The sequence below is a fragment of the Enoplosus armatus genome, chromosome 19, assembly GCF_043641665.1.
Source record: "Enoplosus armatus isolate fEnoArm2 chromosome 19, fEnoArm2.hap1, whole genome shotgun sequence".
Lineage (NCBI taxonomy): Eukaryota > Metazoa > Chordata > Actinopteri > Centrarchiformes > Enoplosidae > Enoplosus > Enoplosus armatus.
The window spans coordinates 916,725-943,037 of record NC_092198.1 but is presented as its reverse complement, the minus strand read 5'-3'; the positions used below and the strand labels follow the sequence as shown (position 1 = coordinate 943,037).

General features: G+C 46.9%; 1 protein-coding gene across 1 annotated transcript; it reads left to right on the top strand.

Annotated features, from left to right (window-relative positions):
• The first annotated feature begins 7,171 nt into the window (after nt 1-7,171).
• Nucleotides 7,172-25,718, top strand: LOC139302578 (rho guanine nucleotide exchange factor TIAM2). The gene is given in 22 exon segments (XM_070926283.1): nt 7,172-8,305; nt 9,575-10,064; nt 10,253-10,422; nt 11,724-11,948; nt 13,668-13,853; nt 13,946-14,092; nt 16,401-16,466; nt 16,844-16,922; nt 17,237-17,326; nt 17,608-17,865; nt 18,358-18,437; nt 20,402-20,590; nt 20,983-21,051; nt 21,127-21,252; nt 21,339-21,447; nt 21,595-21,774; nt 23,095-23,213; nt 23,766-23,874; nt 24,018-24,076; nt 24,322-24,412; nt 24,888-24,975; nt 25,205-25,718. Coding segments are annotated over 22 exon segments (4,578 nt in total).
• The last annotated feature ends 595 nt before the right edge of the window (nt 25,719-26,313 follow it).

Below are 26,313 nucleotides of genomic sequence, written 5' to 3'. Positions count from 1 at the left end.
CCAAGAGGAGGAGTATAAAACCACGAACAGGGAGGAAGAGGTCTGACAGACCTGGACTAACTCTGATTTATTGACAGTTTACTCAGGACCTGCAGATAACCTTCTGCTGCTTAAACCAAACTACATTTGACCTGCGATCAAATCTGATTAGACTCCGTTTAGCTCTGCAGCGCCGCCCGAGTCTGTCAGCCTCCGAGACACCAACCAACACTTCATTCAATTAACCGTCGATTAGAGCCGAGACTCGGTCCATCACGGCAGCTGAGCGGCCTGCTGGGAGACACGAGGATGAGGATGATGGGGGGAGGACATGACGAGGGGCGACAAAAGCAGAAGGTTTCGTGTGTGTGTTCTTGTGTAGAGCAGCTACTACTTTCACAGTTGCTTCATGTGGTGATAATCGATCGATAGTTCAGAAATATGAACTAAAGCTCAGCGCTAGTTCACGTCCGCCGACCCGTCGACTTCAGTCTGAAGTTCGTCTGATTATAAACTGTGCTGTGACTGATCCTGGATCAGCTGAATCACATGTGGGCTGTCTGTAAATGAGCTGCGGTGTTTGAGGCTCTCCAGAGGAGGAAGCAGCTGCAGCGGCCACACCAAACCCAACACTCTGCCCCACCTGAGTCCGGGGGCCCCGCCCGTCTGCCCACCGTGCCAGGACAAGGACCCCAGTCAGCCTGGGACAGGAAACGGACCCCCACCTACCCCTGCCTGCCCCCGGCCCAGGCACACTTCCTCTGGTGGGGAGAGAGTGGCTGCTGGCTCCAGCCCCCCCCCCCCCTTATCGAGCCTGCTGCTGCTTTGTGTGTTCCCATGGGGAGGTGGAGCGCTCATTTTGCTCCTTGGCGTCTCTGCAAAAACATAACACAACCGTGCTGCACAATTAACCCCAAAGAAAAAGTACAAGAAGAGAAAATCATTTAGAGACCAGAGGATCAGCGTCAGCTGAATCCTGCTCTCAGACTGTGTTCAGGGTCTCAGCAGAGTCCACTTTGGACCTGCTGCTCAGGAACTGCTTCTTCTAGTCCTCCAGAGGACTTCACTGTTGACTCAAGAGATAGAGTCAGTGCTGAAATAAAGAAATCAGTCGATCCAGAGAAAATTCATCTCCGACCAGTTTGAGTTATTTATTAAGAAAAAACGTCTTTCCTGTTTTCAGTAAACTGAATCTCTTTGGACTGTTGGTCAGACAAAACAAGACATCTGACGTCTCTTTGGACCAGAAACATTTCATAAATTGAACACTGAATTGATTAATTGGGAAGATAATCAGCAGATGAATCAGTTGTTGCAGCTCCTGCAGACGCTGCGCCTCCTCTGACCACCGCTGATTTAAAACCACAGATCAGTCCAGGGTATGATTATATACATTTACTGTGAGTGTAAAATGAGAGATACTAATAAACATAAGTATAAATGCAGGCAGCAGTCTGAGGGCTTGTGTTTGTGTATCTGCTGCTGCAGGAGGTGTTTCAGTTTCCTGCTATTTACTGCTGATCTGGACTTCCTGTTTCCTGCGTCCTCTCAGCCCGAAGACAAAAGCTTCATTACGCTGAAAAACCAGCCACTCACATGATTTTATTAGAGGGATTCATCCGTCACACCACGAGCTGTTTCATGTATTTGAATGCAGAGCAGTTGAAGACGTTTGACAGGTTGTTTTGTGCTTTGACACTTTAGTTTTTGTGTCATTTCATTTACATTATTCCATTTTTCTTTATTCACGTTATTAGATCTTTTGTTGCTCAGTTGAGTTTGTTGTTATTGTGCATTTTTAATTTCTTTCTTGTGTACAGTTACCATGGTTACAGGTGTCATGTCCATGTGTCTGTAGTGATGCAACAGACTGACCCTCCTCAGTGAATCCAGGTCTCATCATAAACTCAGAACCATTAGCATTAGCACAGCTAGCTGTAGCAGCTGATCGTGGTTTAGTTTGAGAGGAGAAGCTAAATGTGGGACAGCGTGTTGATATTTCTTTAGTGAACTCGTTCCCTCTGACAGCGACGTGAAAGATGGCCGACTGAAAGTTACATCCACATCACCTGATGAAGTCACGTTAGCTTTGAGCTTTTTATAAATGTCGGCGTGTTGCAGCATGTTTTCACAGTTTTTCTGTTTTATTGCTGCTTCCTGTTGAACTTGTGGGTTGTTGCTGAATTAAGTGTGTTTCATCACTGACAGACTGAAGGTCACTGAACACAAGATGCTTCTTCAGAGTTCAGATCTAAAGTCTCCTCACAACCATCAGAAGATGAAATCCACTGAGGAGCAGGTGGCATTCCTCCATACAAACTCAGAGAAAGTCGACCTGCACGTTAATCACATTCTTTTCAATTCAAATCTGATGAATTCCTTCAATATGTCCGCCTCATGCCTGCCTGGGGGAGGGGGTGAGAGGGGTGAGGAGGGTCTTTGTTCATGAAGAATGGGAGGGGTCGCCCGTGGAGGGGCGTCCTGCGAGCCGGCAGATGGCCGATAGGACGAGCAAACAAAGGTGGACGGCGGACTTTCTCCATTCAGAGAAGATCGTCTGAGCTCCAAGACACAAAACAGCTCCGGCCTGGGGGGAGGACAGAGGGGGGAGGACGGGGGCGGGGGGGGGAGGACGGGGGCGGGGGGGGGAGTCGGTGGACTGTTACAGTTCAACCTCCACTGAGGATCTGAAATCTCTTATCGTAACTTCAACCTTCATATTTAGCAGATTTTCATTGATTCAGTGGAGCTGGAGGAGGAGTTTCACCACGTTGGAACTTGTTTTCTGCCTTCCAGTAACAGATTATTATTTATTGATTAGCAGTCGTCTTCAATAAGAGCCTCATGGCTGACTGACTGAGAACGCTGGTTCAACAGGTTTTACGTTCTCGTTTTTGTTCCAATTACCAATGAAAACAATGGAGTTCTTATTAATTAATTAAATTCTAATTGGTTCAAATAGATTTCTGAAGGAAAAGGAGAGTTAGTCTGCACACTGAAACATACGTTTCCCGACTCATTTTGGGGAGTTTGTAAAATTCAACCTGTCCTCTGTACAAAGTTCAGGACTTTGACTCCAGAGTTTGGGGTCCACATGCTGAGAAGCACTTTGGGTAAGACTCAGTAAAGATGGTGGCTTTTGTCTAAGATCAGAGTTCTTGTATTTATTTTCAATTGTATGATCTCAGTTAAAGCTCTAATGTGAGAAGCTTCATGTTTCCACTACAGACGACACAAATAATGTTAAAAGACTGTTGGTTTGACTGGTCCTTAAATTCAGCCGCTGCGAGATGTAAAGCATCTCAGGCAAGTTATACACTGATCATTCAGGTTAGTTGAGTTAAAGCAAACTGTTCAAGTCAGATTTTCATTTCAAAGTGACGAACTAGATTTTGTCTTCTGGACGAGGTAACATCTTGCAGATACAAGGTTTTCACTGGTCACATGGTGTTTCAGTAATGTCCAGTCGTGACCTTTGACCCGACAAAATGTCTCGTTTTCTGTCTTGATTGACTTGTGTCTTTATTAAGTCTCTCTGTCTCTGTCTCTCCAGCTTTGTCTTTGTAACCTTTATTGTTCTTTGTTTATAACACATGCAGTGTGTCCTGATACTTTACTTTTCTTTCTGTATCAGGACACACAAGACTTTTCATATTTCTTACGTACAGCATAGAGTGTATAGAGCTACATTTTTGGCAGTTATTTATGTAAAAATAGTATATATATATACATATATATATATATATATATATATATATATTTATGTAAGTAGTTAAAACTAGCTAACTAGCTGTATATATGTAGTTCAAATAGGTAACTGTATATAAAGTAGCTAAACTAGCTAACTATACAAAGTAGCTAAACTAGCTAACTGTATATAAAGTAGCTAAACTAGCTAACTGTATATAAAGTAGCTAAACTAGCTAACTGTATATAAAGTAGCTAAACTAGCTAACTGTATATAAAGTAGCTAAACTAGCTAACAGTATATAAAGTAGCTAAACAAGCTAACTATATAAAGTAGCTAAACAAGCTAACTGTATATAAAGTAGCTAAACTAGCTAACTATACAAAGTAGCTAAACAAGCTAACTGTATATAAAGTAGCTAAACTAGCTAACTATACAAAATAGCTAAACTAGCTAACTGTATATAAAGTAGTTAAACTAGCTAACTGTATATAAACTAGCTAAACGAGCTAAATATATCTGTTTCAGACGAAGAGACAACACTTGTTTTAACCATGACGACCATCTTTCTTGAACCCTAACCAAGTAATTTTAGTGGCTGTCAGTCATATGGGTCATAATAAAACAGCTGTTCAGTGGTTCAGGTCTGAGGACTTGTTGGATCAGCTCCTCTAACAGAGTCGGCCAAACACTGAACATCCAAAGCTTCTTGCGGAGCTGTAAATTGCTCCCTCAGAATAACTTTATATGTAAGTAGTTTTCATGTCTTCTTCACTCGTCCTCGTCTGTGTCGGGGCGTTCCAGCTGTCGAGGTTTCTCCTCAGCACCTCCCATCCTTCTTTCAATGAGAGAGGTCAAAGGTCACTGATGCATTTGGGGTCAGCCGTGCATTGTGTTGCCTTAGACTCTCCCCTCTCTCTCCCCCTCCTTCCTCCTCAGCTCTGACCTCTGGGACAGGATGGGCGTCGCCCTGCCTGAGCTCGCCGTAGGAACACACTGAACCTCAAGTCCGCCGCGACCTTTGACCTCCCCTCGGCTCGATCAGGAAATGAGCACTCGTGAAGCCTCAGAGCCCCTCATCGCTCTGCAGAAGACTTTGGAATTGTTTGTGATGATGTTTGATGTATTTTAGAGTTTGTACTGCAGCTGGAGAGAAAATGAGACTCAACCAGGCAAGAAGAAAGACTTTAGGTCATGGAAGGTTCTGGAAATGTCCTGGAAATGTACATCAGGACAGGAATCTGCTTTTCTTTGCTCGCAGGGGGCTGGGTATCATTTATCACAACATATAAGAAAAGAAGCTGTCAAATGATAAATATTGTCTGAACTCAAGCAGCTGTGGCCACATAAACTATAGTCTAAAACGGACAAAATTATTTAGCTGCGGACACATGGTACCGAGGTTCGATACCCGGGTCTGTTTAGTCCTGGTCCTGTGTAGGTCAGCAGGTAAAACAAGGTGCTAACACAAGTCTGTGGTACTCGAGTCCAGTTGCTCTATAATATCTTAAACATTTAAAGAAGTCAACTTTGACTTTGGGAAATTGTTTTATATGTTTTATAGATGATGATTAATCGCTTCATTTCAAATGTTCATCTGTTCTGTAGTCCTGAAACGCTGGAGTTTCTTAAATAGCTGCTGTCTGATGACCTCAGCCTGCTGCTCTCAGATTGATGCTTGATGAAAAAAAAAAAAGACATAAAAGAAACAGAAAGAGAGAAAATGACAGAAAATTGCTCCAAATTCCTGAAAACCAAAATAAACAGAAGACAGAGTGAAGTCTGGTTTAAGAAGCAGAGACGTCATGGAAGAGATTTACAGAGGAGGGGGGGTTATACAAAAGCCAAGTCTGTGTGCTGGAGCTCATGAAGCCCCTCCCTCCCTCTGTTCTCCCCCAACAGATGAGCCGGTGTGAAGGGAGGGGGCGAGCGACATAGTCAAACACAGAAGGAGAGAGAGAGAGGGAGCAGCTGCAGGCGACCGAGAGAGCTTCAGTTGTAAAGAGAGAGAGAGAGGAGGCAGCAGGACGGAGCATGAAGGAGCTGCTGAGCTTCACTTTCTGAAGACCAAAACACAAACCGGTAAAACTCTTCAGACTTTATTCATCCAGAGCTTTCATTATCTTTTATTTATCGTTTATTTACTTCTGTTCTGTTATGGAAAGTCACCTTCTTTACTTGTTAAAGCTGCGAATTTGTTTCTTTTAGGTTGAATGATTTTGTTGAAAAGGAGTTTGGGTTCGATAACGTTCGCTCAGTTTGTCTCTTGTAGTGCATGTGATGCAGTTTCATTATGTTTTACTGGTTGACCTAAACTACATATACATGTTGATCAGATTAAAATGAAGCATGCATGAATTATTTAAGCAGAAATAGATGGAGAGGTTGTCGTACTACAGTTATAAGTAGTGATAGCACAGCAGCAGTAGTAGCAGTAGTAGTACTTACAAATACAGATACAAATGAAATAATATAAAAAGTACATTCCAAAGAAAATGAAAACTAAATTGACTTAATAAATAAATACATCAGAACAAACTGGTTTTGATGTGAGGACACATTAGTGATGTGCACATAGTAGCAGTAGTACTAGTAGTAATAATATGGACATTAGCACATGTTGTAGTAGTAGTACTGCAGTAGTTGAGGCTGGATTACCAACTTGGCAAACGTCATTTATTTCAATTTGATTTCATAGGAAAACCTTTTGTTTGCTTGTTCAACTTCCTGCAGTGATGTAGAAGTGTACTCCAGGCCATGTCAGTACGCTGTGACATCACTGTTGCAGGTAAAAACAGAGGACGGGGAAACTGCTGTTAAGTTACTCTTTAAGTCTCTTCATTCAACCAGAGCAGGACACTTGATGTAAGCATCAAAGGTTTGTTTAGTCGTCATCCGATGGATCTGTGAACATGTGAGCTCCGAGCTGCTGTGATTTGATTTGTCCGCATTGACTTTCCATTTAAAGGTTTTACTTTTAAATCTGCTTTAAGTTAACTGCTGACAAGCTTGTTAGTGGACCCTGGGTTGGGATCGCTTCGTCCAAGTACAGATCTAAAAGGTCACTGTTCTTTTTTCTGGAGCTCCAGCAACTATTGTTAAGCTGTCACTTCTGTAGCTGATGGGTTCTTTAAAGGAGAACTCCACCTGCATCGTGGGAAATGTAGGCGGCAGGTTTAGACAAGGAAGGAGCATGTGTGGCTCTGCTGCATCGACTGAAGTGCAGCGCTGAATCAGTGGTGTCTGAGAACCAACCCAGAGTAATGTGGAGTCATAGCTCATGTCAGCAGGTGAATCCGGCCCTGGTAGCAGTAGTGGTGGTAGTGTTAGTGGTACTACTTGTAAAGTAAAAGTACCCGTAGTATCCGTAAGAGCAGCAGCAGCTTTGTGTTTGTTTCTAGAACAACGTAAAGATTCTGGGAGATAAACAGCAGCTGTAATTTATGTCCTCCGCCTGTCTCATGTTGATGATGTCATGTCTCCTTGATCCTCCTCCAGGTAGCGATGGGAAACACAGACAGTCACGGCAGCTTCGTCCCTCCTGCCAAGTCCTCCTGCTCGCTCAGGTTCTCCTCCAGGAGGGAGGAGGTGCCGTCAGCTCGCAGCTGGTGGAGGAGCAGTCAGGGAGGCTGCAGGAGCCGGGGGAGGAGCCACCTAAACCAGCACGCCTCTGGCCCGCCATACACCTCCTGGCATTATGAACATGCACCCAAAGCACCCAGAGGAGGCTCCAAACTGGGAGCCGGCTCTCCTCAGAGATGCATCAGAGGGGCGCAGGGAGGCTGCAGTAACGGGATTTGTGGTGAGCGGACGTCCCTGGAGAGTGGTGGCAGCCCGAAGGTGCTGCTCAGCAAAGATGGCAGCATGAGGGTGGAGTTCACCAACGCCAGGGTCGTCCCCATGGAGCCGCAGGGGCTCTCTGGCCTCCCCACCGCCTCCACCACAGCCGCCCCAGTCAGCGAACCCTCCCTCCGCACCAGCAAGGGCAGCTCGCTCAGCTCCGACGGCTCCTGGTACGACTCGCCGTGGGGGACCGGCGGCGAGCTGGCTGACAACGTGTTTGTCTGCGGGCAGAGTGTGGCTAACAGCAGCGGGTACACCACCTACTCCTCCACCCGCACAGAGGAGACCGCCACCACAAGCAGAGGGTACAACACCTTCTTCTCAGCCCAGGTGGACATGTCACCTGGATTTAACTCCAGCCTCCTCTTCCCCACCGCAGAGACCAACGAGTTCACCTCCACCGCAGGTTACAACACCTGCTCCTCCGGTCGAACCGAGGACAGCGGCATCGGAGACTCGGACTTCAGCCTGGTGTCACCCTCCACCACCTCACTGGACAACGTTTACAGCCACAACACGCTGCCCGCCTTCCCCACCACGCCGGACGCCTCCCTGCAGCAGCAGAGGGCCGCCTTCTCCTCCTCCGCGCTGTTGGATGATGTCATCCAGGAGGAGGAGGGTTCAGGAGGAGGCGTGGAGCAGCGTTACACCTCCCTGACGCTGCCCTGTCGCAGGGCCGAGCCCGTCAGCATCACCGCCGTCTCCGGGAGCAACCGCAAAGACTTCCTGAAGAGCCGAATCAGACGACTCAGCGACTGGACAGGAAGTCTGAGCAGGAAGAAGAGGAGGATCCAGGTGAGAAACAACAACAGCGTTTTAAAAAACATCAACCAGGAGGAAGCCAGTATTAGTTGTACAAGTACGGAAGATTTAAAATGTACAAATATATATAAAAGCTAAACGTTTTCATGTTATTATGATGCACTAAGAAGGAAATACACATAACGATGTGTGTCTGATTGTTTTAGCTATAGCACTGACAGTAGTACTTGTAGTAGTAACAGCAGTAGTAATAGTAGTTGTGTATGATATGCAGTATTAGTTGCAGTGCACACAGTTTTTAAATTTTCCTTTTCCGTTACAAATTTTTATTTAAGCGTTCTTAAATAAATTATTAGTAGTGGTACGCGTTTGTCACTTAATCACTTAACCATGAGAACACTGCTTAAATAGACATAAATATACATCTAATATTTAACATTGTAATATTTTAAACATTTCACACAACATTTCAATGACTGGACAAAGTAATATGACCACCTGACAATGTGGTACAATCCATAAATACTACATCATCCCAACACAACAACAGTAACGAAGGTCTGTAGCACGATATGTACCATGAATATGCACGTCCTTTATTATAAATGAAATGAGAGCTATTGTTGAAACATTAATGGTTCTTTATATCAGTTCAGTAAATTTCCCAAAGTGCTGCATTAAAGTAAGAGAACATATTAACACCCAGTTATCTGTAATGAGGGGGGAAATTCTGCTTGTTAAAACAAACTCATAAAACACTTCTGAGTCGTCAAAAGCAAATGAAACGACTCCAGCAGAGAAAGTTCAGAGAGAATATATTAAGTCGCATTTTGGTGTTAAAGTATAAATGTGGTGATAATCTAAATGAATGTTATTGTCAGTAAATCCACTGAGCAACATGTCATGTTTCCTCAAACAGCTGCTCACTGTGGTTTCTAACTAACAGGAGGAAATAGTGCATCTGTTGGGGACTATTTTCAGCGGCGGATGAATCCACATGTGGAGTCACAATAAACTACAGTGTGTGTGTTCATGGTGATGAAGGAACGTGTCACCCAGTGAGGCTCACTGATGTCTTTGAATTAATTTAATTAATTTAAAGGGCAACACAATCATGAGTTTTTTGTCCCTCTAGAGGCCTCAGGATGAATTACAACAACACCGCTTCCTCTTTTTGGTTCCGTCTCTCGAAACTCTTTTAACTGACAGCTTGTTGTCTTGTTTTTCAGCCTTATAAATTAAATATAAAATATAATATATAATATGATTAAAAATCAAGTCTGTTGCCTGATTCCTCCTTAGGAGCCAAACGGCAGCGACACCAGTGATGTTTTTATCAACGGGCTGGACTCTGGGCCGGTCAGCTGCAACACACTGTGGTCCTCCAACCCTCTCCACTCTCTGAACCAGAACCAGTTCCCACCGGGCTACTGTGGCTCCTCCAGAAGCCTGAACCAGAACCAGAGCAGCGACGCTCAGCGGCAGAACGTCTACGAAAGCTTCATGCAGGAGCTGGAGACGGGCTGCAGCAGCGCAGCCGACCGGACCGAGCCGTCAGAGGGGGATGGAGAGGAGGAGGAGGAGGAGGAGGAGGAGGAGGGGGAGGAGGACATGGATGGGGAGCTGGAGGTGGGAGGAGGCGAGCAGCTGGACGTCCTGTTTGAGAAGGAGCAGGGCGTGGTGCGACGGGCCGGATGGCTCTCCTTCAAAGCTCTCATCACCGTCAACAAGGACAGGAAGCTGGAGCTGGTGGCTCGACGCAAGTGGAGACACTACTGGGTCACACTGAAAGGTAGGTCTGCCTGGACCACAGGAGGACTCATATTCGTCTCATATTCAGACTGTGATGAGCTCCACCTGTGTGTGTTTGACTGCACATAGAAACAGGAAGACGTTGTCTTCAGTAAATGGGCTGAAAGTTCCTGCTGCCTGAAGGATTGTGGGTGATGGAGTCTATAATAGATCGTTCTGTCCCCTCAGGTTGCACTCTGCTGTTTTATGAGACATATGGGAAAAACATGAGTGCTGAACAGGAACCTCGCTACGCTCTGCTGGCCGACGACAGCATCGTCCAGGCCGTCCCCGAACATCCCAAGAAGGAACACGTCTTCTGTCTGAGCAACGCGCACGGAGACGTCTACCTGTTCCAGGTGAGGAGACGAAGGCCACTCTCTGAATTTCATTTATTATTCTTTCTGTTCAAACAAGTAAACACAAAACTGTCCTTGAACGCACCACCAGGGAGACTTCTGATTCACAAACAACCAGAATCACGTTTGAGTCTGATGTTTCTGTTTTTTTAACATTTTTAACATTTCTGAGTGAAACTGCTGCGGCTTCATTCTTTCTATATTTGAATCCTCTCAGATTCTCTGGATTGTCTGACTTTTGATTGCTGGCTGCGTCTCTTTTCCCATCCTACATCCTACTCTGTCATTTCAGCCACACAACAGTGTGAATGAATGGGCCGTAGTGTTTTGGAGGGTTGTGGTTTCTCTCCAGCGCTGAACCATCAGCGTCACCACAAACATGCACAGAGCCTGAGCTCACTTTAGGATTTTCTCTGGTGATGACTGAGTCGCTGCCAGCTGTTCACCACCGACGCTGAAGGAAACATGGGCCAAGTCCAAGACCAATGTGGACAGTTTGAGTCCTACGAAGGAGCTCAGCAGACAAAGCTAAAGCTCTGCCTTTTTCTCCAGGTTTTAGTTTGTTGCTCTATATTTCTGTTTCAATAGATAATATAACACGTTTGATGGAGCTAGGCTAGCAGCTTCCCCCTGCTTCCAGTCTTACCGCTAAGCTAAGCTAAAAAAGACATCTTCTCCGTATCTATCTGATGGGACTGATATCTATGTTCTCATCTGATTCCTGGTGTTCCTTTACGCTGAATGAAATGAGTTAAGTCGACACTTTAGACATTCAGCATCTATCACAACAGGATAAACCAGATGAATACTTCGATCTCGAATAATAAAAGCAGCACAAAAAGGTCTGAACATAGATTTCCTGTGTCCTCTGGCAGCCGCGTTCATCTTCTTCCTCTTTACGAGCTCAGAAAGATTAACTCTCTTTCCTCTCAGCTGTGGAGTGTGTTTACAGATACACGAATCACCCGGCGCTCCATCACGGCTCCCCAGAGGGTTCACTGTGGGGGGGTGGGCCGCACCGAGGTGTCGAGGAGCTTTTGTCAGGAGCTGAAAGGAGCTGAAGATGGAGGGTGGAGGAGGGTAGAGCAGGGTGAAAGCCCTCTAATGGGAGTCACGACACCCGGCTAATTGCTGCAACAAATGTTCCTCTTTACGAGCCTTTAGCTTTATCGTCCTAAAAGTCCCCTGTTGGTGTCAGGAGCTGCTGGAGAACTTTCAGACTGAAGCCTCTCCGTCACCTGATGCAGCTCTGAAACAGTTATTAAACACTAATGAATGTCTGTGTCCTCCACCTCCTCCAGGCCACCAACCAGACCGACCTGGAGAACTGGGTGACGGCCATCCACTCTGCGAGCGCCTCGCTGCTGGCCCGGCGTCAGGGGAAGGAGGACACGCTGCGCCTCCTCCGCTGCCAGAGCCGCTCGCTGCTGCACAAGATCGACATGGACGGGAAGATGAAGAAGATGGCCGAGCTGCAGCTGTCCGTCATCAAGGAGCAGAAGAACAGGAGGGCCGTGGAGACCCAGGTCAGTGTGGGGGGGGGGTGTGCTGGGATCAGGGCCAGCGAGGCCTGTTAGACTCTCTGAGCTGAGGTCACGTTTTTCAGTTTTAAGGAGTCATTGATTAGGGTTAGGTCTGCGTGTAAACTTCTACATGTCTCTTCTGACTGAAAGGGAAAAATAAAGTGTCATGAATAAAGAATGTTCCTCTTAATGAGTCATTTAGTCTCAAATTCAGTCTGTAAGGTCTCATCATTTTCCTCCAAACAAGACACCGTCTGTCAGAAGAGGTGAGATGATGACGCATTAAATCACATGTAGGAGCAAAACTACTGGAAGTCATGAGTCCATGAGGAGGAGCCGGCGTGCAGGCGTTACTCTGACTGTTTTTATGTTAGATGGCGTTCTCTGGTGTTTGAGCGGTTTGAAAGGACCCTGGAGACCTGAACAGAACCAGTGATGAAGCTGCTGGCAGTTAGCAGCTCTGAGAGGAGGAAACTCTCTCTCTGTAACGTCTTTACACAACAAACAGCCTCGAGGGCGCTCTGGCAGCTGCAGAGCAGAAAAACGCTCGATCTCAAGCGCTCGATCTCACGTGGAGTCGAGTTTAATATCGGTTCCAGATGTTCGGGGCCGTTACCGGCAGCCAGAAACAACAAGCGCTTTCCCGCTAACGACAGCGCCAGATGAGGCTGCTGAGTGACATCATGAAGCAGCATGAAGAGGAAACACACCGTCGACAGACACGTGGTTCAAAGTCACATCCCATCGTTTCCCCAACAGGACGGAGCTGAATCACGTGGTGGCCATTTTGAATTTGTGTCCCATTCTGAGCAGGAAACTCACAACATGAATATATTTTCGAGGGCTCGTGGGAAATGATGTTCAATAAAACATTGGATTTAGAATAAACAACGATATTACATCATTATATAAACACGTGCAGCGAGCAGCGCGACACACTGAACAGGAAGTCCAGGTTTCTAGTTTTTAATGTTGTTACAAATGATTTTGAATGAGGTTTTCTTTCCTCTGGATCAGAGCCTGGAGGTTCTGGTTTCACTGCGGCTCTCTGTAATCCACTGAGACCAGCAGCAGGTCATGTATATTTTAGTATTAGCATTAGCAGTGATTGAAAACAGGGTTTAGAGGTCTCATTTATTTTGAAACTCACTCTTCCTGAGTGTTCGATGGCTCTCGAGGACACGAAGAACTAATCATTGAGCAGCTGGTTTATCTCTTTCTGTGAACTGTGAAACTGATCCAAGAGCTGCTGTTTGAACTGAGATTAAAGGCTAATCTCACTGCTCAACATTCAATTACTCTGGGGGGGGGGGTCAGAGAGGAAGAGCTAAGTGGAGAGAGAGGCTGGAAACTTTTATATAATTATATTTTACTAAACAGTTTCCTTTTTTTCTTCCCTTTTGTTTGTGTTGTTTTATTTAGTGTGTTTTTTAATAAGGACGTCCAATCATCTTTAAGTTTATAAACGTGTAGTCGAAGTGGCGTGGGAAAGAGTCAGGGGGGAGAACAGGGGAGGGAGGAGGAGGAGGAGAGACTCCTTTCATTGGTCGTCTGTGGTGATGTCAGAGACGAGAGGCGTCGTCACAGTAACAGAGTTAATAATCAATATATCAACATGACCTATACGTCCTCCTGATCCCGCCTCCATGTACTACAAGAGCCAATCAGACGGTGTACATCTATATATCTCTATATCGACCTGTTGTGTGCTGCTGTGTTCAGATCCAGCAGTGGGAGCAGAACCTGGAGAAACTGAACCTGGATCTGTTCCGGCTGCGGTGTTATCTGTCCAGCCTGCAGGGCAGCGAGCTCCCAAACCCCAAGGGCCTCCTCGCCGTGGCCAGCCGGCCCTCCAAGAGCATGCTGGGACGCCTGGGCGTCTTCTCCGTGTCCTCCTTCCACGCCCTGGTAAGTGGACCAGCTGTAACGCTGGACTGTTGTAGACCTCATGTGGAAAGACATCTTCTGTTGTTCATGTTGGACCTGTCCTCCCTCCTCAGGTGTGCAGTCGAGATGAGGTGGTCTTGAGGCGTCGGTATCGGTCTCTGTCGGGAGGAAACACCAGGAGGAGGGGCCTGCCGTCCTCCCTGAAGGCTCTGGACGGACTAAACAGACGCAGCAGGGACGGCAGACACTCCACATCCCAGGTAATAGACCGGACCGACAACCTGAGGACAGGGGGTGGGGGTGGGGGGGTGGATCTGAGGGTCTTTTTATTTTCACTGCAGAGTGACAACAAGCAGTGATTATGTCCAACACGTCTTCTTCCTGCCACCTCCGTACTCACGAACTCAGTGTGGAGCTTTCACTTGTTTCCCAGTGAAAAATGTGTCTGAAAACCACCTGATCTCACAGTCCGTCTCTGTGAGACAGATTTTATTTATTTGTGGTCCTGCTGAAGCTCAGTGCTTCAACTGTGGATCATCAGCCGGCTGAAGTTCCCATCATCCTCGGCTCCTGAGGGCCCCCTCTTGATAAACAGTGAGCTATTTTAGGACTCGGAGGCTCTGGGACCAGAAGAGTCCGAGGAGATAAATCTCTCTGCAGCTGAAGGTTTGTTTTGGCTCCGTGTTTGACGGACAGATGTTGTCCACACCTCAGTGTTCACACGTGTCCTCTGTTGACACTCGAGTCCCTCGCAGAGTGTAAACAGTCTTATAGACCTGGACCAGGACTGCAGGACGCGTATCCTCAGAGAGTGACTCGTGTTACTGAGCTTCTTCCTGCTCGACGTTAAATGGAGCATGTGGACGTCCTGGTTTGGTTGGGTCCACTCCTGTCCTGCTCCAGGTAGTTTTTCTATGTCTTACAGAAAACTGACCAATCAGAGAGCTCCGAGGGCTCTGAGGTTGTGGAGAGTCTGCAGCTCCTTTTTTATTGAAAGGTTTGAGAGATGTTTTCGTATAAATCTGGGCCTTCACCGTCTAAACCTCTTCTTGAATGGATGTGAAGACTTTTCTCAGGTTCTGAGGTGTAAATGACACCAGCAGTTAAAAACAGCTCACAGGGACAGTCTGGTCTCTGGTCTCTGGTCTCTGAAGGACATGTGGAGTTAATTGCTGCGTCGTCTCTGCAGGAGACAAACCGCTAACAGACGGCCCACACAGTTACTGGACTCAGAACCACGTCCGGCGGAGGAGTGTGACTGTCAGAGGAAGAGCTGTTCCTCCAGAACTCGTCCTCCAGAGGACTTACACTTCAGTCTGAACCACGTCCTCCTCTGATGTAGAAACCTCACAGTTCATCAGAGCACCATGTAAAAAGAAGAAGAGGTGCATTATGGGATACAAAACATGTTACAGTACTTTGAAGACATGAAATATTAAAAAGTTTTGTTGTTCGGTCCAACATCCGACGAAAACAAGATGGAATATGAAGAATGACATATGATATATATATACGTGTATATATATATATACACACACATATATATGTGTATATATGTATAAATGAAAGCACAAAGGAACTGAGGCAGTGAAAGCGTTAACGATGGCGATGTGTTCACTGTCAGTCGGTGGTCTTCAGACTCCAGACTGACTGCAGCTCCTCCGCTCTGATTACTGCTCCGACCGCACAAACCTGTAATTTCAGCTCAGCTCAACCCCTCACTTTTACCCATCATGCCCTGGGGCTGAATCTGGTTTTGATCCGGAACAGAATTTAGAGTCAAAGTCTTTTTTTTCTTTTTCCTGGACAGTTTTTAATTAAGTTTAAATATAAACTGTAAAGGTGTATTTATAGATTCATCCTGAGTCATGACTTCTGTCTTTGTGTCAGAGGACGCTGAAACGGACAAACCCAAAGTGAAGAACATGTCCTGTCGGTGGACACGGTGTCCTCACACTGTCTCTCTGTCCAGAGTTTGATGCCACCTGTCACCCTTTAACCCCCCAAGGAGGAGAACAGAGGAGAGGAGGAGAACAGAGGAGGAGGAGGAGGAGGAGGAGAGGACAGTTGTCTTCATTCAGACAGTGTTTGTTCAGTCAGACAGCTGTTTCATAGCAACCTACTGATCTGTAGACACACAGGGTGGCGGCGGGGGGGGGGGGGGGGGGTAAAAGGTCTGACAGCCCTTTATTCTCCCAGAATTCCTTTGTCTCTCAGTGTTAATCCCTCAGTGGAGGCAGAAAGTGACCCCCCCCCCACCTCCTCTCCTCTCCACATGACCTCCTCCTCCTTTCTTCCACTCCCCTGCTCCTCTTTTAACCTCCTTCCTTCCTTCCTTCCTTCCTCTCAGCATGATGCCTCCTCATCCTCCTTCTCTAAGAAATAAAATATTTAGTCAAATGTTTTTATTGGATTTTAATGTTTTCATCTTTCAGACTGTGATGAAGCTGAATAATAATCATAATAATGATGATGATGATGATATAATTGATGAATGAATGAATGATAATGATGATGTTAGGATTATAATAATAATGAAACTGAACCCGAGTCTGTTTCCTCCTCCAGAGACTCGACTGTGTGTCCAAAGTGAGGGAGGGGGCGCCCCCTGCAGGACGCCCTGCAGCTCTACAGGTGCATTCACTGACTCGTCTCCCTGCATGTTGATGTCCGTTCATCTCACTGGTCTGGTTTATGATAAAAGCCCATAAAGTCTCATGTTGTCATTTTTAAATTTCACAATAAATTCATGATTTCATCTGATCAGAGCGGCAACGATTCTTAGAATCAATTCACCGTTTCAGTCACTTTTCCATCAGCTTCCAGCTTCTTAAATATGAAGAAAATTCATTTTTCTGGACTGATGGATAAAACAGATAAAACTTGTTGTTTGTTTCACCGATGCTGGATTTCTGAGGCCGATATCAATATTTCTGTACAAAGTCTGATAACAATATATCAGCAATGTAACTGTCAGACTGATCGATCAGACTCCTCTCGTCGGCCTCCAGGCGAGTGATGAGCTGCAGCCGTCAGCCGACCCTGTTTTCACCCTGAACGTCTGTCGGAGCGACGCTGCTGAAGACTTTGGTGAGAAAATACAAACACGTTTATAAGAATCAGCGGTTCGTCAGGAAACGTGATTTTCAGCTCTGCCTATGATAACAAGATGAAAACTTTTAGTCCTCGTTGGGTTTTAAGATGTTTTTAAGTTCAAAATGGAGGAATATGATTTTATAAAGAGCATAAAACCCCCAGAGGAACGAATGCAGAAGGCAGAAACTATGTGAAATATAATGAAATATATGACATGTTGTTGTAAGTGCTGTGCTTTCTGTATATTTGTGTGTTCAGTAGAATAATGAATAAATGTAATGTTTTGTTTTCCACTGGTGGTCCTGCAGGTTTCGCGGTGACGGGTCACGTTGACGGAGCGGGAAGAAGTCACGTCTACGTCAGCGAAGTCGACCCACTGGGACTGTCGGCCAGAGAAGGTCCAGATTCTGAACCTCTGAAGTCTCTGTTTGATAGTTAGACGATAATAACAGACAGTTTGTTACGTTTCAGAAAACAAGATTGACGAAGATACAATCGATATTTAATGTACAAATAATGGTGACTTTCTGTTCTTCTTATTTACAGCAGAGGGCAGTCACGGCTTGTTGTTAAACCTGCAGCCAGACAGAGACTTCCTGTTTGATTTAAATCATGTGACTTCATGTTTTCGTGCTTCAGTAAAGATTTAAAGTCTTAGTCTGTTCCTGTTTCCCATCAGGCCTCAGGGCGGGAGACGAGGTCCTGGCTGTGAACGGGGCCGCCGTGTCCGGTCTGGACCTGGCCCTGATGCAGAGTCTCTTCAGCCACCAGAAGCTCCAGCTGCTGCTCAGGAGAGACGAGTCCCCCGACCCCGAGGAGCCCGCCGCCGTCTGGCCCGACCCCGGCGACCCCTGCCAGCCCCCGGCCCCTCTGGACCTCCGGGCCTGGACCACAGGTAGCACAAGGGGGGCTTTTTAATGCAGGTTTATAAACACGAGTGGGTTTTTATTATTGTTGTTGTTATTATTATTTAAATGTGTTTGAATCTCTGCGATGAAGAGACATAACAACATGTTTGATTGTGACAGCAGAGCAGACAGGAAGTGGGGGGACGTTCAGAGGCTGGTCCTGAACTGTGAACCAGTATTTAAAACAGGAGCTTCAGTTTCTCTGCAGCCAACTGCAGCTCCCAGAGGGGCTTTTATTCTGAAGGCGGGTCGGTGCTCAGTCAGATGCAGCAGTACAGAGGCGTCGGCCCCAGGGGATTCTGGGAAAACTGCCTGTAGATCTGCAGTGATAGAATTTGTCTGTCGGATGGTTTTCATTCTCAGGCTTTAATGTAATGATCAATAATCAATAATGATCAGTAATGATTAATAATGAACTGGATTCACTGTTTACATTTCTAATGTGTAAAATGAGACTTCAGTCGTCTGAGAGGTCAGGAGGGACCGCCGGATCACTTCTGAACCTGGTCTTCATTTCACAGATTCTCCAGCCGATGTCCCACTTCCTGTTTTTGACGACGTTTCATTGAGTCCATCTGAGGACGCCGACCTGCAGAGACAGGTGAGACGGGTGAGACGGGTGAGACGGGTTGATTCCTGCTGACAGCGGCGTCACAGCAGAACACTCTGATGTCGTTTTAACTAAAGTGTTGAAGAGCAGAAGTTCTTCTTCTTCAGGTGTTTTTGGCAGTTTGTGCTTCCTGTGTGTTACCACCTCCCTCTGGACTGGAGTAGACCTGATCCTGGTTTACATGCAACCAGAAAACGAGGCGCTGCAGTCAGATCTGTGAGAGACGCAGATGTGTGACTGAGTGTGAGTGAAAGTGGAAATAGAGCCTCAGTTTGAGGGACGTACTGGATGTGTCCCTTTCTGGCGGCCATCTTTGGGTGCGTCCACATCTTAAACGCGTCTTTTTGTCTCCGTCCAAACTTTCAAAGTGTTTTTCTCAAACAGAACAGAGCTTTTCCAAAACAAAGACGTGAGCTGCTCACTGAGGTTAAAGTGAAGAACTTGACTTCCCCTGGGACTCAGATGTCAGCTGTGATGCAGTTTTTATGTTTTCCGACAGAAAAGAGAAAGAAGAAGAAGAAGAAGAAGAGTAAATGTCTCTGTTGTTCAGGTGCTTCACTGTGGACAGACGTCTCTGTAAACCACCTGGAGACACTAATGTGACGCAGCCTTTGTTTGGTTGAAGAGTCGAACGGTTTCAGGTCCTGATGTGTTTCACTGGTCGTACTTGTTTCAGTCTGTGTACCTGCAGAAATCCTTTCCCACAATCCTCTTGTGCTTCCTGGAGCTCAGATGCCTCCTGTGTCACCTGACCTCTGATCAGGCTGTTAATCCAGGCTTACACCCTGAGGAGTGTTCGTTAGTAAAGTCTGAGCAGAGGATTAATGGCGTCCGCTCGTAGAACCAGAGAGAACTCGTAGATGTTGTTCCTGACCTCCTCCTGGAGGTAACGGTTCCCGGAGGCGACCCCTGACCCCGGCCGAGGCCTCCCCGACATCCCGCTCTCTGACCATGGGCGCTCTGTGCTGGGTGCTGCCGCTGGAGGAGGACGGGGAGATGCTGGAAGAGGAGGAGGAGGAGGGAGGGGAGGCGTTTCCCGGAGTCGGCCTGCTGGAGCGGCTGGTGGGGCTGCTGGACGAGGCGGCCTGCTGCCGGAGCTGCCAGAGGCCCCCGGACGGCCTCGTCCTGCTGGTAAACAGACGCAGAGGGACGGGGGTCAGGGGTCAGACTGATGCTGCAGGTGTCGGTCTGGTGGTCGTCTGTGATTGTTTTGATATTTCTCTTCCTGTCTGTGGACACCCTGCCCTGAACACTGGATATGTGGACACGTGCGATTATTTTCTTGTTTTATTACACAAATTCAAAATGTGCATAAAAAGAAGTGGCTGACTTTGTGACCCTGACCTGTTCACAGTTATGAGGAAACATTTCTCTCGTCTCTCTGGAGGGTCGGTGCTGTTTCACGCTGCGTTTAATGAACCCTTTTTACAGTCGTACGTGTCGCTGATGAACCGTTTCCTCTGAGGTCATAATTACAACGTTAAATCTAAAGTGCTTGTGTGTCTGAGGGGAGTCTCAGAGAATCACATTCGCTCCTCAGAGACGAGATGAGTCGGCCGTCCTGGAAGTTTAAAGTGTAGTAAATGTGAAGCGTCCTCTCCAGTTATTAAAAGCTGTGCAGCTGCAGGCGAACACGCTCCGAATGTCGACTGTCGGCAGTTTATTAGAGTCTGACAGCTCAGATTATGATGACAAACGAGGCGGCTGGTCGGTTAACAGCTCGTCCTCCTTCAGGGTCAAACTGAAGGCTGCACTGAAATCTTTGTGTTTCCTGCTGTTCACGTCTTCAGTTTGTTGTACTTTATTATTCAGAGCCAGAAGAAGCCGAGAGGAGATCTGAGGGAACAACGTTTTAGTCTCCTCGTTGTAGTTTAAAGAGGCTGCGACACTTTGAGCAAGAAAATCATCTAAATGCCCAAAAACGTTAATGGAGTCTGGCTATATGTTGTTCTCAGAACATGGACCGGGTCTACTCTCTGTACCAGACCTTCCCAGAAGGCAGAGCGGCGGAGTCCGATGTCCCCAGGAACCCGTACAGCAGAGAGGCCGGCTGCCAGCCTGCAAGCCCCGCCCACCTGAGTGTGTGTCAGCGTCTGCGTAAAGTCATCCAGGAGCTGGTGGACACCGAGAAGTCCTACGTCAAGGTCAGTACTGCTGCATACTACTACTACTGCAGTAATACTACTGCATTCTGCTGCTACTGCAGTAATACTACTGCATACTGCTGCTACTACAGTAATACTACTGCAACTCATAGTACCACTACTACTACTACTACTACTACTACCACTACTGCTGCTGCTGTTTCTGCTGTTGCTGTTGGTAATATTAGTAATTGCTATGGCAATCTGTAATACTACACTACTGTTATTACTATTATTACTGCTGATGCTTCTTTGACTACAGATGTTTTTAATATTGTAAATGAGTTCATTTGTAACATCCTCATATTTTCATTTACTTCCTTGTTCATCGATGATTCACTGAGTTGTGTTTGAAAGCAGCTTTAAGATGAACTTGTCCGTGTGTCTGTCAGGACCTGGTCTGTCTGTTTGACGTCTACCTGACTCCTCTGCAGAAGGAGACCTTCCTCAGTACAGACGAGGTAAACACAGAAACCTTTGAACCAATGAGACGTGGGCTTGTTGTTGAGTCTCTGACCGCAGCGTCTCTCCCTCAGATGGAGGCTCTGTTCGGCTGCCTGCCCGAGATGTTGGACTTCCAGAGAGTTTTTCTTCAGACGCTGGAGGAGAGAATCGCTTCCTGTCCGAACTTCAGCAGCCTGGAAACGCCTGGACAGTTCAAGGTGAAGATTCTTCAGCGTTCTCAGAAACACTTTCTGCTCCTCGGTTCTCTTCGGTCTTTTTAAATGTTCTCCCTCTTTGCTCTCAGAAACTCCTCTTCTCGTTGGGAGGATCTTTTCTCTACTACGCCGACCACTTCAAGCACTACAGCGGCTTCTGTGCCAACCACATCAAGGTCCAGAAAGTCCTGGAGAGAGGTGACGTTTGATCCAGACCTCCATTTCAATTCTGTATTCATTCGTTCACATTGTCTGAATCAGTTTCAACACTTTAATCTGAAAAAGAAGTTCAGATTCAGGAGGTTATTAAATGAAATAAATGTTATGATTCTGTCATTCTCACAGCGAAGACAGACGGAGCCTTCAAGCACTTCCTGGAGGCGAGGAATCCGACCAATCAGCACTCGTCCTCTCTGGAGTCGTACCTGATCAAACCGGTTCAGAGAGTCCTGAAGTATCCACTGCTGCTCAGAGAGCTGGTGTCCCTGACCGACCCCGAGAGCCCCGAACACACACACCTGACAGGTACACACACACACACACACACACCTGACAGGTACACACACACACACACACCTGACAGGTACACACACACACACACACACACACACACCTGACAGGTACACACACACACACACACACACACACACCTGACAGGTACACACACACACACACACCTGACAGGTACACACACATACACACACACACACCTGACAGGTACACACACACCTGACAGGTACACACACACACACACACACACACACACACCTGACAGGTACACACACACACACACACACACACACCTGACAGGTACACACACACACACACACACACCTGACAGGTACACACACACACACACACACACACACACACACCTGACAGGTACACACACACACACACACACACACACACCTGACAGGTACACACACACACACACACACACACCTGACAGGTACACACACACACACACACCTGACAGGTACACACACACACACACACACACACCTGACAGGTACACACACACACTCACACACACACACCTGACAGGTACACACACACACACACCTGACAGGTACACACACACGCTCACACACACACACCTGACAGGTACACACACACACACACACACACACCTAACAGGTACACACACACATACACACACACACACACACACACGCACACACCTAACAGGTACACACATACACACACACACACACCTGACAGGTACACACACACACTCACACACACACCTGACAGGTACACACACACACACACACACACACACACACACCTGACAGGTACACACACACACACACACACACACACCTGACAGGTACACACACACACTCACACACACACCTGACAGGTACACACACACACACACACACACCTGACAGGTACACACACACACACACACACACCTGACATGTACACACACACACACACACACACACACACACCTAACAGGTACACACACACATACACACACACACACACACACACACACACCTGACAGGTACACACACACACACACACACACACACACCTGACATGTACACACACACACACACACACACACACCTGACAGGTACACACACACACACACACACACACACACACACACACACCTGACAGGTACACACACACACACACACCTAACAGGTACACACACACATACACACACACACACACACACACACACACACACCTGACAGGTACACACACACCTGTCAGGTCCAGCTGAGGTGAACCAGCTGTAATGCCCCCTGCAGCCTGTAGGGGTCTCCAGCAGCTCTTGTACGTGAACGTGTCTGCTGACTGCAGTTCCCTCTGTCGTCCACACAGAGGCGCTGAGAGCGATGGAGAAGGTTGCGAGTCACATCAACGAGATGCAGAAGATCTACGAGGACTACGGCTCCGTGTTCGACCAGCTGGCTGCAGAGCAGAGCGGACCTCACAAACAGGTACAAACACGCGATACACGTTTACTTCAACTGGTCCAGTGATCGTCCCTCAGTGTGGACCAGAATTCTGAATCTGAATCTGGTACACACTGAGGGACGGTCAGTTGAAGGCCTGAAGTTTTTAGAGAGTGTCTGTGTGGCCTGAACGAGATGCAGCCAGCAACAGCTGCTTATTTAATATAATTAAGTAAAAACTGTGCAGTTTGACACGCGGTCAAGACATGTTTTGGCCCAACTGTAATTATGAATAATGCTCCTGAATCGGTTCACAGGTCTGATCCTGGATGCCGACGCTGGCTAAAACTGATTCTGAGCTCGAATCTGCCCAAAAAACCTGCTCAAATCTGGCAGCCATGTTTGGGCCAGAGGCGGCTCACATGTGGTCCTCTGGTGCCAGAACACAGCCGCAGTTAGCTTGAGCCTGTTAGCTTCCCTTTCATAGAACAGAATTCTTTATTCTTTATTTTATTATCAATTGTTTTTCCAGCTACTTGATTAACAACTCAAGTAATAACATTAATAATTATTTTCCCACTCATTCGCCCCCTTCAGGTGACGGAGATCTCGATGGGGGACTTTCTGGTCCATTCGTCGGTGGTCTGGTTGAACCCGCTGCCGAGGCTCAGACGTCTGAGGAAAGAGCCGGAGCTCACGCTGTTCGGTGGGTCAGACACACTCAGTGTGTGTTAGTGTAATTAAGAATGAACTCAGCTTCATTGTGAGGATGAGGATGAGGATGAGGATCAGCTGGTGGCAGCACTGTGTGCATGTTGTGAATAACATTTCCTCCTGTCGTGTCCTCAGTGTTCAAACGGGCCGTCATCCTGGTTTACCGTGAGAACAGCAAGCTGAAGAAGAGGATGGTGAGTCTCCTTCCTCCTCTTCATCCTCTCTGTGCGCCTTTAACAAGTTAAATATGAACCAGGGGTCTTTATGTTGCTGCTGGTCGCCTGAGAGCTCCAGGAGGAGAGATGATGCATCGCTGTCAGACCCGTCAGAGTGTCCCTGAAGGCATCACTGCTCACAGACTTGAAGTGAAGCAGTGAAACATCACATTAATAATTATCATTTATTTGAATAATTCATCACGTTCGTTCTCTGTCGACAGACCGGCTCCCGCTCAGCTGATCTGGACCCCTTCAGGTTCCGCTGGTTAATCCCAGTCTCAGCGGTTCAGATCAGACCGGCCAGCATCACAGGTCAGTCACTCACAAGCTGTACGTCAGCACATGTCCAGCAGGTGCCGCTGTGCTGCAGTAACTAAGTACATTCACTCAAGTACTGTACTGAAGTACAATTTTGAGGTACTTGTACCTTCCGTTTTCTGTTACTGAATATTTCTACTGCACTACATTTATTTGGTAACTTTGCTGATTCAGGTTAATAACACAAAATATAATCAACTAATAAATGATGATGTATTATTAAAGATTAAGATCTGATCAAACTTTATTGATCCTGAAGGTAAATTCACAAACTATCCAGCAGAATATAAAGTCATTAAACACATAATTATACTCCAATAATATATATTTCTCTGTACTTTGGTCCGTTAAGTATATTTTGATGCTAATACTTTTGCACTTGCAGGACTTTTACTTGTTACAGAGTATTTCTACACTGTGGTATTACTACCTTTACTGCAGTAAATGATCTGAGTACTTGTGTCTTCAGGCTCAGAGAACCCGTGTGTCTGGGAGCTGGTTCACAGCCGGTCTGAGGTGGAGGGACGACCTGAGACGGTGTTTCAGCTCTGCAGCAGGTAATTTAGTGTGTACAAATAAATGTGTGTGTGTGTGTGTGTGTGTGTGTGAGAGAGAGAGAGAGAGAGTTTGTTCTTCTATCTTTGTGAGGACCAACGTCGGTCCTCTCTTCTCCAAAGGGCAGTTTGAGGTTTTAGACCTGGTTTTAGGGTTCAGGTTAGACCTAGAATCGACAGATGAACCGTTAACTGTTATTTGCCGTCCTGCACGGCGCTGTTTGTGTTTCAGTGGTTTGGAGACGAAGGCCACGGTGCTGCGAGCTCTGCGCTCCCTCCTCAGAGACCGAGCGCCCGCCGGCTCCCTGAGGAGGAGCAGGCTGTCGACGGCAGAGAGGAGCGGCTCCTGGAGGAGGAGGCAGCAGAGGACGACTCATCACCAGCCGGAGGAGAGCCGCAGGCCGGACGGCAGCTTCGTCCTGGGAGAAACCTGCTCGGAGCCTCTGCTGCCCAGCAGGGCCGCCTCCGACTCCGCAGGGAAGAGGACCAGACTCTGCTCCCTGACCAGCGAGCTGGAGGCGCAGCTGCAGAGGCTCAACTTCACTGAGGAGGAGGCGGAGCGAGGAGCAGCATCTCAGAGGGACGAGGAGAAGAGACGGAGCTCCAGTCTGCGTCGAAGTCCTGGAGGAGAACTGGACTTCAGCAGCCTGCTGGAGAGGGACTTCAGTGTTCAGAGCATGACCTCCATGATTAACGAAGACTGTTTCTATGACACCCACGCTGCAGGGCTAAAGCTAACGTGCTAACACTACAGAGCTGAAGTCTACAGGACGGCTGGAACCAGAGAGAGTAAAACTAAACTTCTGAATCAGACCCGAGCAGTCCACATCTGTTCTGGATTAGCGGGAAGTTCTCAGACTCACGTACAGCTGAACACGAACGAACAAACTTCCGTCTCTTCGAGATCTCGAACGTCTAGGAAAATCTCATCAAAAGAATTTGGGGTGGCGTGACCTTTGGCAGCCGTCTGATTGGTCGCGAGTTTGACAACAACGATAACTTCTTCCAAGGAAGTCCAATCAGCTGTGACACACGATCGATCAACGAGATTTAAAAAGAGCCGACACGTGAATCAGCTCAACCACAGCAGAGCTTTAGAGCCACTGAGAGGAAATAAAAACGATGTTACGTGAAGAAAAACGGCATCTTTATGAGGAAAAAACTATTTTAATATTACAGGAATAAAGTTAGGATAAGAAAACAGTATGTTATTTTAATACTGCATCATAGTAATAGATGAGTTCAGTCTGTGACTTTACTCTCATGATGTTGGAAATTATGACTTTGACCTTTTCTTCTAAAATTACAGTTATTGTGACAAAATCAAATGTGATTTTTGTT